Below are 13,151 nucleotides of genomic sequence, written 5' to 3'. Positions count from 1 at the left end.
ACATCCGGCTACGGGGTCGGGAAGCAGTTATCTCGGGCCGCGGGTGAAACTGCGGTCAGAAGCTAGTATGAAATAAAAACCTTTGACAAATTCAATTTCAGGTGGTGAGGTACGCTGATTTATACGCAGCGTCGTTCCTGAACCTGATGTACTATCCGTTCTGCTACATGTTCCGCGCGCCCGCCATGCTGATGCCGCACGAGTCCACTGTGGCGCACGAACAACGATTCACTTTCGACCAGCCTACCATAGACAGGTCAGCAACAATAACATTACCATAAATACTTCTTTTAATGTACATACTTTTCAGGTCGTTTTTGTCGGTGGTTAGGGATATAAGCGGTATTTTTATTCGCACAATGATTATTATTTTTTTGTAACTGATTTAATTTCTTATATTAAATTAAATATAATAATATTTGATACGTAATCAAAGTCCAGAACCTAAAATTGCAATGTCACGTGGGGTATAGAGATATGCCGATCTTATGGTATTGAAAACGCGAATTTTAACGATAATGATTCCTAAGCTATAGAATTAATTCAACAATTGCTAGGTGTGTGTATTTTTATTATTGTTTTTTATGACACTAAATCACAAAATTTATCAATCTTTAGGAGCAGGCATTCGAGCGTCCCGACCATGATCGGCGTGACTGATATACCCAGTGAACTTTCGTCCACACACTCAGGAACCGATATGAACAAAGACAACAAAAATGCCGTGAGCTATTTTTTTTCTTTTACTTTTTTAGCATTCATGTGGAATACGCGTACCTAGAAAGTCTTCAGTCATCATCTGTCTAGCCTTTTTCCCAACTATGTTGGGGTCGGCTGCCAGTCTAACCGGATGCAGCTGTGTAGGTACCAGTGTATTATGAGGAGCGACTACCTATCTGACCTCAACCCAGTTACCCGGGCAACCCATACCCCATGGTAAGACTGGTTGTCAGACTTCTGACTAGCCGTAACAACTGTCAAACATGTTCAAATGACAGCCGGGACCTACGGTTTATCGTGCCCTCCGAATCATGGTCATTGGTGTCGAAGATATAATCAGAAAGTACATGCAAACTTAGAAAAATTGCATCGGTACTTGCCTTACCTCACTAGGCCACCAGGACTTTTTCTACTACTAGAAAGTCTTCAGTAACCTGGATAAAACTTTTTCTTCTTCAGGAGGCTTCCAAACTTAAATCTAACTAACGAAATGGTTGAATACTTTTCATCGCAATCGTGCTACCGCAAGTTGCTTCCGCATTCAGTACATCAGAATGGATAGATGAATCATTCAAATATAAACAAGAAACTTGAATAATTAAATTGAAGATGAACTTTACGAAACACTTGCAGTTTATAGCTAGCACTAGCTAAATGAAAATCATTTCAGCTGTCCCAGTCTGAAAGCTCTATTAGTCAGTCCGTCTTTTCCAAACAATGTTCTTGGGATATCACTAGCCGCCCCACTATTAGTTAGGACTCGTTTGCAAATATGCCTGGACCACGGACGAAGGAAAAATCGGAGATGCCATAAGGCAAGTATGTCAGGCGAATTCTTTTAGGTCAAGTAGTTAACGTACAGTAGACTTGACTAGTTACTAGAAATAACTAGGCGTTCGGGATCTTCTCAAATCGAGACCAATCTGTCAAAGATCGTCTTTGATTGGTTGGTGATTTAATTTAAAAAAATGGGCGGGTTCCAAAGAATATGAGGGCGGAGTTAGTAACGTTCCTAGTCCCCGAACACTCGTATTTTGGAGCAAAACTTTCTTAGGAGATTTGGTGTTATGACATATTCCTCTAGTCGTTTTGTTCTCCATGGCCTGGACTTGACTGTAATGTAAGTTTCGTGTTCAGGTGGCGCAGACGTCAGTCCCGCACATGCGGCCGGAGACGCCGCGCCAGCTCACGCACACACACGACGAGGACTGCTCCGACGACGACGAGGTCGCCAAGGCGCCGCACAAGTAGACTCCACTCCTATAGTCTCCCGCTTCTCAACATTTGCCTTCAAATAACTTTGCATCGCTTACTACAATAATGCGAAAGTCAGAAATGGCATTTATGACGTTTTATACATCATTGGCTCTCGTGCGTTAGGTGAAATTTTGAAATTAGCAACATGAAGCTAATTCGCACCTGTTTTTTTGTAAAATATCCAATACTATTTCAGGAAAAGTGATTTATAAGGCTTTCCCAAAATTTTACTCAAGTTGTAGTTTGATGCGCATCTTTTCATTTTTGCGCAGCATTTGGAAGAGCAAAGTTATTTGACATGAGCCTGTACACAAGGGCTAGCCTTCATAACGGTGAACTCCCGATGATGTTCATAATCAAACAATTCAGGAGTGCTCATGTTATGAGGTGAGCAGTGTAAGGTTACGTTCATGCTTAGTATATCGCGTGGCGATGGCTTAAATAATAATTGAAGTATTATCATCCATGGTTGAAATTACTTGAAATGATATATTTCTCACAATGGATATTCAATTCATTTATTTATAAGTGACTTTTACTATAACACAGTTCCGAATAATAATTATGGTTGAATGAGGCTTGAATTATTATGCAGATCACGAGTTTTATTATTATACTTACGTTTTTGTTAAATTTTAAGATTTTAGTTGTTTTATATTTCTTTATGATAAATCTTATAATTATATTTGCAATTATTTAGATCGACTTTATTTACAGCATGTTATTAAAAATTTAATTTTGGGAAGATATAATTTATCAAGTTATTCTTAACCACTGATTGTTATTTATTAGTAATTTTAGGTATATCAGTAAAATCACACTGCGGCAAAAATTTTACAGTGCAGCTTTATTGACTTGTATGACTATTCATATTTTTTTTGATCTAGTGTTGTGCAAAAGTCTGAAACAAACTGATATTATTATCTTATTGAAGTCATTATGTCTATGTGTGGTTACGAATGTTTAACGTTATTATATTTAATATGAGACATCTGCGTTTTGTAAATGCGTAAGGGGCAGCTTGCACTACCTACTGCTTACTAAATACATTTTTAGTGGAAACAGAAAACGTTTGAAGGCTTTACGGACGCAGAATGATGAATATTTAGGAGATAATGTATTAAGTGAGCAGTGGCTATAGCATTACTATAGTAAGAATCTCCATAACACTGGAATATATGGCAGGATATGGCGGCGTTAGATTTTTATATGCCAACGAAATATCAACAACCAAAGTGAAATGTACCACTTCCAGTGTTAGGGACACGTCTTGCTTTTTGAGAAAATGAATATTCCACTGTTACATAATAAACAATTCATAGATTGCAATAAAATGATTTAATAATATTATGATTGTTTCATTTTTACTTATTTATAGTAATAACTCCTCCAAATACTCCTCAAATTCTTCCTCACGAGTCTTCTCTTCATTCTCCTGCGATCCTAATAGGACAAAAACAATAAATTGATAGAACAACAAACCCGACACTGTACAATTATTAATGGAACACACATTTTACAAATTTTAAAATTACTTGAATGTAATTAAACTAAAGTCAATCGCTACAAAGCGGCGAGAGTCTCCAACCATGTAAGCTGGATTTCCATCGGAAGCTGGGACCAGATTTTACCTGATTTGTGAAACCAGTTGACTATATAGGCACTATCTACGTTATAAACGTGTCTTTTAAATGACTCAAAGATCGTAACCGTATCTACCCAAATGTTTAAGAAAAAGATAGTTTTATAGGGTCATTCGTCATCTCGACTTAACGTCACTTAACTCACCACGAATGTGTCCACTTGGTAAACCTCAAAATTGTATCATTTATCACGTCAACTCGACACGTTAAGGTTTTGATACGTGTCCAGTTAGTGAAACATGAATTATAAACTTTTATGTTTTCTCCAACTCGACACGTTTTAGAATTTAACCCGATTTCAAGCAAAAAGTACAGTCAACAAATGAATAATGTCGGGACACCTTTGGTGTGTGTTACCCAGGCCAGATGTTGTCGAAAATGGTCATTTTATTCTTATAGATAATTAGTTGTGCGGCTTCTGTAATTGTTGCGCACATTTTTAAAATTTGTTGCACTTATAGTTTTTTAATTATTTCACAAAAACATTTCCTGCTGGCGTAACGTTACGCCAGCCAGACCTTTTTCTTTCTAATGGAAATATTAAAAAAAAATATTACCTATAAAACTAGTTGTCTAGATAAAGTAAATGTTGTGCCATATTTTGTATTTGTTCTTTCTTCGGTTGCGAAGTTATTCGAGATTTTGCTGGGGTAACGTTTTTGGTTTTGCTAGATCTCTGAAATGGTTAAGCGGATTCTTATCATATTTTGTACATGACTTCCTAGGACTTAGTTTAAATTTATTGTTGTAAAAACACTTCAATTGGTCCCAGCACTCTCAATAAGTAGTCTAAAGACTTACTTTAAACGTTATTTTAAAGCTTGTAATTGCCTTCAAATGTAAACTGGACAGCAAATAAACCGAGCCACCCGCTACTATGGCACTCTAATCCGATTTTCTCAAAAAGTATAAAACTTACAAATATCAAAAATATACCTATAGAAAGAGCATTTCTTAAGGATTAAAGTGACTGTAAATTTAATTAAAAGGACCATCAATTCACAATGTTATCAATTTTCTCTGTTTTGATTAGGGTTTGCGCTTAGTGTTATTTTATTCTATAGTGAGGGAAATTCCATATTTCTTCACATTTCTTTAGTTTTTATCCGTCGTTTGCTTGGACGCGTGTATTTTTGTAATCGTTTATTGGTAAATAATCGATATGACCACTCAGGAAGCAGCTCAAGCAGTAACACTACTTCGAGCAGACCTTGGGCAACGTGAAGTCACTTGACGACTTCCAATCAGCAAACCTTCGGTGTAAAGAGTTTACAGACGATACTTGGAGACTGGATCATTCGATTGCAGCCCAGGTATGGGCAGACCTAGGGCTACATTAGCAGCAGATGATCGTTATATCCAACTTTGTGTTGTATGAAATCGTCGCCTCAACGCAGTTTAAGTCCAACAAAGTCTGTGTGATGAACGCCACGTTGTCATAAGTTCAGATACCATCAAAAGAAGACTTGCTGAACAGAACTGGATTCCAAGGAGAGCTGCAACAGGCCCCATATTAACAGTAGCTCACCGTAGAGCACGACTTGAATATGCTCGAGAACATAGAGATTGGACATTAGAGCAGTAGGCTAACGTACTCTTCACTGATGGGACCAGTGTGAGTCTACATGGAAGTGATCGACGTCAGAGAGTATATCGTTGCCCTGGAGAACGTTACATTGCATCGAGGAAACATGGTTACGAAGGGGGATTTGTAATGGTCTCGGGCGGCATATCATTACCCACGCATACAGCGTTAGTTTTCAGCAAACCGACGGGCCCCACACGTGGATTGACTTCTCATCGCTACATCCCTGAAGTCCTCGCAGACCATGTGGTACCTTACTCAGGTTATATCGGTCCGGATATGCAGTTAATGCGTGATAATGCACGGTCTCATGTTGCCCATGTGGTATCTACACGACGTCGGCATTCGTACAATGGTGTGGCCAGCTTGTAGCACGGACTTGAATCCGATAGAGCACTTATGGGGATGAACTGAAACGTCGGGTTCGAGCCAGAGTACCTGCTCCAAAAAGGCTTCCAGAGCTGAAAATCGCTATCGAAGAGGAGTGGGACGCAATCCCACAAGATTTCATCGTCAGACTTGTTAGGTCTATCAATACGAGGATGCTAGCAGCTATTCGAGCACGGGGAGGAAATGCTCAATACTGAACAAAAACAATTTTTCATTTTTTCCTTTGTTTTCGGTTAAAATTTTTGTTTTAACTGGGATTGCCAATGGTTTTCGCGGCTGTAAAATGACTCTTCTTAATAATATACGCTTAATGAATTGATCAATCCCAATATTCCCAATGTGTTTCCATTTGTTTTAATCCTCATAAAACGTACTTGCTGTAGGTATAATTTTGATATTTGTATGTATTATAGTTTTTGAGAAAATCTGATTAGAATTCCAAGGTAGCGGGTGGCTCGGTTTATTTGCTGTCCAGTGTATGTGGAGTTTCATTAGTATCCTGTAAGTATTTAACAAGTTATGATGATATTCAGTTCTTCACGAGCACGGTCTTGATGCGCGCGGTGTTATTTGGCCACTGGATTGGATATATAACCTGAATGTTATGTTAATTATTAGTTATTTAGATCAGTTGTATATCAGTAAAATTTCAGCTCAGTACATTGGATAATTATAAGATAATACGATTAAAGTCATTAGGAAGTGAATGACCGTGGTAACCCGACCAAGTTTAGGTGGTTACGAAAAAGCGAAAACGCAGAACATTATGGTACCTTCTAAATACATATGTAGGATAGTGTTACAAATTTAGTACAGACATGTACAAAAGTAAAAAAAAACTAAGTACATGATTTTTAAAGATTTTTTATTGGCAGGTAAAATAATCATTTCAATTGAACTTTTAAAGTATTATTATACTTTACTTAAAAACAATCACAGATAAAAATTACAGATGGTAACTTAGTTTTTTTTTAATTTTCTATTATTTTTTACTTAAATTATAGATTTCAGTACACACAGTACACAGTTACTTCTTCTTTGTCGTTATCACTCTTGACAGAGTGGTCGTGGTCATCACTTCAGGTGTTGGTGGCAAGCTTTACAACCCGCCGCCACTCCTCTCTGATGGCCGCCTTCCTCGTGCATTCGTAGAGTGACGATGAGCCATTTACTGCCGCTTTTATCTGGTCAGTCCACCTCATAGGAGATGTTCCTCGTGGCCTGGTACCCTCAACCCTGCCCTGAACCACAAGTCGCTCAATAGCCACCTCCCCTCGGCGACATACGTGACCAAAATAGCTGAGGATACGAGACTGTACCAAAGACGATAGACGTTGCTTGATGCCTAGTTCTCGAAGTATAGATTCATTGGTACGAAATTCAGTCCACTATACTCCGAGCATTCTTCTCCAGCACCACATCTCTAGGGCGTCTATCTTCTAATTCTCTACCTCCCGAAGGGTCCACGTTTCTGCGGCATACAGAAATATGGGGAATACGAGTGTCCGTACTAGTCGGATCTTTGTGGCTCTAAAAATGTTGCGATTCCTCCATATTTTCCTCAGCTTGTTCATTGCAGATCTGGAGATCGCCATACGCCTTTTGACTTCGTCAATACATCCACCGTTGTTCGTTATTAAGGCCCCCAGATAAATGTACGATTGCACCACATTACAATTTGCAATTTTTGTAATTTCTGGAGAATTGTTATTCATGCGGTCGACAATTAATTATCTATAAGATTAAAATGACCATTTTCGACAACATCTGGCCTGGGTAACACACACCAAAGGTGTCCCGACATTATTCATTTGTTGACTGTACTTTTTGCTTGAAATCGGGTTAAATTCTAAAACGTGTCGAGTTGGAGAAAACATAAAAGTTTATAATTTAAGTTTCACTAACTGGACACGTATCGAAATCTTAACGTGTCGAGTTGACGACATGATAAATGTTAAAATGTTTTGAGTTTCACCAAGTGGACACATTCGTGGTAAGTTAAGTGTGTCGAGATGACGAATGACCCGTTTTATACAACAGTGGAATCTTTAACAAATCGAATCTGAACAAACGCTGCAAGATTAAAAAACCGTACGAACCTGTCTTCCACACGCCATCATCTGTTTCAGAAGCTACCGCTTCAGCTGAAGTGGAAGGTTGTTCCTCAAGATTATCTTGAGTACCGGAATGCTGTCCGTTCTCATCGTTTCCATCCTTTTCTGGAATTTTAGCCTTCTTTGTTTTCTTGTGGCTCTTCTTAAGGCGTTTGACTTCACGTTTCTTTGACCTGTAGTTCAGCAGGTCAGAGCATCCCGGGCATAAACCTGTCAAAAGAGATTAATCTTTTACTAAACATTGCAACTGAATTAGGATAATAGATATCCAGGTATCTGATGTTAATATGACCCTCCTCCGATGTGCCCAATAGACGTTCATTTCTACCCAGGTAAGAGGTTCCTATGGTAAAATGTCTCATTGTGAACGTACTAATTTGGATATGTTATGTAGATATAACATTGATTTTCATACCAGATACGCGTGCTACAAGTTTATATGTAGTACTCTTGCGAACAGCATTTACGTAAATCATCTTCATACAACGGCTCCGCAGCTAAGGATGATAGGAATCTACTTAATAAAAATATGGTAAGTACCTATGAATTCGGATTTGATCCAGTTAGTGAATAACGAGAAGCTAGGTCATAAGTAATGTGTACAGAAATGCAATCCAAATGGTAATTATATCATAAAAAAATCTGTATTATTGTCAGTTTGGAAGGGAAATAACAAAATTGAAAAATAATATGCTCCCGCAGGCAGTATCTTAAAAAATACATAACTAATTCATCATGACATGAAATAGATTCACGAACTCACTAAAAGTTTCCCTTGAATATGCAGAAGTTCCTGAATAAAAAATGATAGCAATTGATGATCTGCTGATGCGCAACACAAAACGCCTTCGCTATTGCTTAAAACGTAGGTGCATTAAACCTAAGAGAACTTGAAAACGCATATAATAGAATATGTTTACTCTTCCTAAATTACAATATTATTCCTGAGTCAATTAAATAGGTACGCTACCTAAATACATGCTCACGCGCAATCATTCTCTACAAGTAAAAAAATGTTTCGACTTTTCAGCTATATTATCAGATTCAATCGGAAAAAAACCTTATGTATTGTGGAATATACATAAGTATATAACGTTTATTCCACCTTATATTGTACAATACGTAGGTAGATATATTACAATAACAAGGTGTACATTAAACCAAAGTGGTAAGGTAGGAAGATATCATGTAGGTACCTTTAACTGTTTATATAATATCAGACTTACGAAGCTTCACGAGAGTATTTTTCTTCTCGTTATCTTCCATGTAAGCGAAGTTGACCTCCCAGGACTTGAGATCATCATCATTGTTGCACACCTTATTTCCGCATTGAAACTGACCCTTTCCGAGCACTACTTCTTTCTCGACGCGCCAACGCAGGGCTACCTAGTGTTTCATACAATATATAGTTGAAGATCTACATATTGTAGGTAGGTTCTATTCTCGTATGTTATTACAGTGAAACGTGCAAAGGTAGGTAGGTACAGTAAAATTAAAAACAGAATGTAGCGAATAATATAAAATAATGCACATTTAACTAAGAATCAGTGAGCACATAAATAACATTATGGTCATCACTCTTCGCGTATGAGTACATGCCATGGTATTACAATAAGCATATCACCTAGGTAGGTCTATAGACTGCAGGGTTCATGTAGGTTGCGATGTACGTAAAACGATTGCAATTGCATTATTCCTAAATTAACTTTACGTATTTGTATGCTCGATTTAAATTAAAGATTTCAAATCTCGAATATTTAGGTACCTACTTAACAATAATCGTCCCGCATCAAAAACCGTTACGAGCGCGGCGCGAGAGCAAGCGTGCCTTTTTGTCATTGATTTTGTGAGACAAATGGGGATCGACCGCGGCACGAACGACCAGATGTGCGTTACTGTGTATCAATGCGGGTGAATGTATAGAGCTATATTTAGCCTACAGAAAGGCAGCGCGGCCTTTGTTGCTCTCCCTACTATACAACACAAAGGAAGGTCTCTCGGGCAAAAAAATGAGTTACATAAGGGATCGTCCCCATCTCGCAGCCATGTTGAATAAGGGGAGAACCTTAATCGCATACATATTCCAATGTGACCTTTTTAGATCCGTTAGGAGGCATATTTAGTTCCAAATTATTATTCTTGCTGCAATTGACGATTTACGATAACTGCGTCGTTATTCTTATTCGTTTCGCTAGTGCATACATAGCAACTTACACCAACGTAAAATGCGTTAAATATTCTCCAACTTACTTTGTTTTCTTTATATCTGCTCAAATCACAAATGCAGTACTCTTTAAATAATTTGTCGCAGTACTTTTTGGCTAATTGCTTCTCCCATGTATCGGCAACATCATCTTCCTGCCACAAGAATTTGTGGTTTTCCCTTATAACGTCAAGGTCAGTTCTGTCTCTGGAAGTGTCTCGCTTCAAAGATGAAGCCGAACCTTGCGTATTGAGACAATAAACATTAACTAAGTATTTATGCAATTCATATGGATTAAGATTACGCAATCTTGCAGACATCGTTAGTGCTACCTAGAACAAAGGGAAAAGTTTATTTAATTCAGAAATAAAACATATTTTGCAACAAACAACTCTTTAATAAAATCGCAATTATTATTACACATTTCCATAAAATATTTAATTCATATATCAAACGGATCTTAATCTAATTGTCATGATGAGTTTTAACAAGGTGCATTTTTTGATAAATAGAAAATTGCAATAAACAGTTTGAATAAATAATTGTTTTTGTGCACGAGTTAATACCTACTCTGAATATTATCGTCAGTCTTGTAGATTTTGCGTTTTATTTCATTTGGCTCAATATCGATTCCTTAAACCTACAAACAAGTCATGCAAAGTAAAAACCTAAAATATTAAATTTAATAAATATATTAAAATATTATTATTGTCTATTTTAGATTTAAAAATCTAGACAATATATTAAGGCATTCAATTACAACCAGTACATGAAATTCAAATGACACAAAATAAGTTAATTTTAAGCCTTTGGTTGTTAGCCGATTAGAAAATATGACAATAATTAATTATCTTTGGATTTGTTTTTCTTATTTTGGTTACATTCTTTTTGGTCTAAAGTCTTATAGCTCAGGGAAATATACCCTTGCCTAAAATAGTATGCTAATTTACTAATGATTCATAGCATCTACAAATAAATATGTTCACTGTGGAAACTTTGTGATGTTTCATAAAGACTTCTATTAATTTAACTTAAATTATGTATCATAGTTGTTCATTGTCTTAACTAAGAAATGAGGAGACCATAAAGAGGGAAAAATATTGTGAGTTCCTATATTCATCCATCTGGAAAAGTGGCAATTATGAACTATTTACCACTGATTTTAATTTATTATATCTATTAACACTAATAATTAAATTATTTGGTATACTCATATTTATAATAATTATTATAAAGAATAGGCACATTAAAATGTTATTGCTTTGGTTACAACACAGTACAGTAATAAAATCACTTGAAATACTTATCTAAAATTTGGCAAAAGTTAACTTTTAACTGGTAGTTTGGTACCCCATAGTAAAGGTTTACAAAAATATATTTGTAACATATTTTGGAAAAGCCCCAAATTGAATAACACACATGTTTCCCTTTATCTAATGTAAACATTACAATAAGGATATCTGACCTTTGGACATTCCTCCTACATAAACATCCACATATTAAAATATCACTTTATCATATCTAAAAGGCAACATTGGATTGAGATATGTGTGACCTTATTGTAAAGCACCTGCAAAGACATTTACTACTACACTAAAATTAACCCATACATACAATTGAAAATAATATAAATAAAAAATCTTGAAAGCAATTACAGCAGCACACATGAGTGTATATACACACTCGCATAAACACAGAAACACACCATAATGACTAAAATATGAACTAGATCATGATAGGTTTAAATTTAGCATAAACAATGTAAAAGTTCTATTCTTAACAAACATATAACTAATTTTTTGGCAATAAGAGAATCAGAAATCATAGCATTTTGAAAGTGTGATGATAGCACACTGCATTTGGCAACAGCATTGACCAGACATTATTAACTTGAAAATTTTGATATTAGGATACATGCATAATTGATTTGCATGTTATATTATGACATTGTTCACAGTTCCTTATTCTCATTCAGTTCTGTCGTATAAACTTTTACCCATGAGTTTTCTCATGTTTCTTCATATTATCAGAGCGAGTAAAAGCTTTGTCGCAAACTCCACAATAGTAAGATTTCTGCTTAGTGTGCACTGTCATGTGACGGGACAGCTCACTTTTGGTTACAAATTTCTTCTCACATACTGTACAAGCGTGCTTCCGCACATTCAGATGGAATTTCATGTGAATTGAAAGTGAACTTGATTGAGAGAAAGCTTTGTGACAAAGTTCACAAACAAATGGCCTTTCTCCCGTGTGTTTGCGTAAATGATTCATAAATCCAGTTTTCGTATAGTCTTTTTGACAAAGGTGACAAAAGCTTGACTTAGATTCCAACATACCGGGAAAATGGTTACTAAGATGTTTCCTTAGATCCCAGTAGCTTGGAAACTTTTCAGAGCACACATGACAAGGGTACTTTTTTTCTTCGGTGGGTTTTGCACTACATTTATGTGAGGCAAGTGAATTCTCATTTGAGAATATTTGGTTACATTGATTGCAGGTATGACTAGCCTCAGAGTCAGTTGATAAAGTGACCTCCAAATAGTTTTCGATCGACATAACATTACCGTTAGAACTATCAGCATCGTCGATTTGGATTTGTGTCATACGTTCCTTGGGTGAAATATCTTTTGTATCATTTTTTTCGACATATTCTCTGTAATCTAACGATTCTTTGCCCGAATTATTGTTTTCGGGTTCTACAAGACGCAAAACGGGAGACTCGCTCTGTTCCCTATCTGGTGACGTATTTTTTTCGTTGTCGGAATGGTCGGGTCTGGAGGACACATTATTATCAGACTCCCAACCATTTTCGACTATTTCTACATCTGAATCCGAGTCTTCTGCACTCGAAACAGTGTTATTAACTAAGTGGAATCCAATATCGTCAAATCGTAGTACATTGGGTGGAAGTTTAACCCCGACGATAGCCTGAATCGCCTGCCATGAAAGCTCCTGGGGGTTGTTCTGCATATTAGATCGCACTACTCTAACCTACAAACGAGTATACATAAAATTACTATATTGATACACAGACAAGCAACTAACTACAAAAGAAAATAATAATATTGGGCCATATTTACCTTATATGTACACGATCAGTATTATTTTAGAGTTAATTATTCAGATGACACCTTTGATTTCTACATCTAAAAATATTATGCACTTCTCACTTCTCCCTCTTTCACGAAGTTTAGTTTATGCTTTGCCAGTGCATTTTTACTCTATGACTAGATATCTTG

The 13,151-nt window shown here is 36.6% G+C and overlaps 2 protein-coding genes across 11 annotated transcripts in view; one reads left to right on the top strand and one right to left on the bottom strand.

Moving 5' to 3' along the window:
- LOC110381263 (cytosolic purine 5'-nucleotidase) overlaps positions 1 to 3,324 on the top strand; it is a 20,815-nt gene extending 17,491 nt beyond the window's left edge. For all 7 annotated transcript variants that reach the window (XM_021341539.3, XM_021341537.3, XM_021341541.3 and 4 more), the window contains 3 exons: positions 102 to 256; positions 619 to 724; positions 1,858 to 3,324. In XM_021341539.3, the coding sequence (XP_021197214.1) occupies positions 102 to 256; positions 619 to 724; positions 1,858 to 1,971 (375 nt within the window). In that variant the 3' untranslated portion in view covers positions 1,972 to 3,324. The remainder of the gene's footprint in view (positions 1 to 101; positions 257 to 618; positions 725 to 1,857) is intronic.
- LOC110381264 (protein FRA10AC1 homolog) lies at positions 3,297 to 13,151 on the bottom strand. Of its 4 annotated transcripts, none has more exons than XM_021341546.3 (5): positions 12,993 to 13,150; positions 9,960 to 10,244; positions 8,936 to 9,095; positions 7,695 to 7,919; positions 3,297 to 3,420 (listed from the first exon to the last, which is right to left on the bottom strand). In XM_021341546.3, exons 2-5 carry the CDS (start codon positions 10,230 to 10,232, stop codon positions 3,350 to 3,352), a joined length of 729 nt encoding a protein of 242 aa, XP_021197221.2. In that variant the 5' UTR covers positions 10,233 to 10,244; positions 12,993 to 13,150; the 3' UTR covers positions 3,297 to 3,349. The 4 variants fall into 4 exon arrangements, with proteins under 4 accessions (XP_021197221.2, XP_049703699.1, XP_049703698.1 ...); XM_049847742.2 differs by having other exon boundaries at positions 9,960 to 10,240; positions 12,993 to 13,113; XM_049847741.2 differs by lacking the exon at positions 12,993 to 13,150 and adding an exon at positions 10,483 to 11,903.

Source organism: Helicoverpa armigera, chromosome 7 (genome assembly GCF_030705265.1).
Source record: "Helicoverpa armigera isolate CAAS_96S chromosome 7, ASM3070526v1, whole genome shotgun sequence".
NCBI lineage: Eukaryota > Metazoa > Arthropoda > Insecta > Lepidoptera > Noctuidae > Helicoverpa > Helicoverpa armigera.
This window is presented reverse-complemented; position numbering and strand designations above follow the sequence as displayed.

Coding starts and splice junctions, on each gene's coding strand:
- LOC110381264 (XM_021341545.3), bottom strand. CDS start 12,882: ATGCAGAACAACCCCCAGGAGCTTTCATGGCAGGCGATTCAGGCTATC.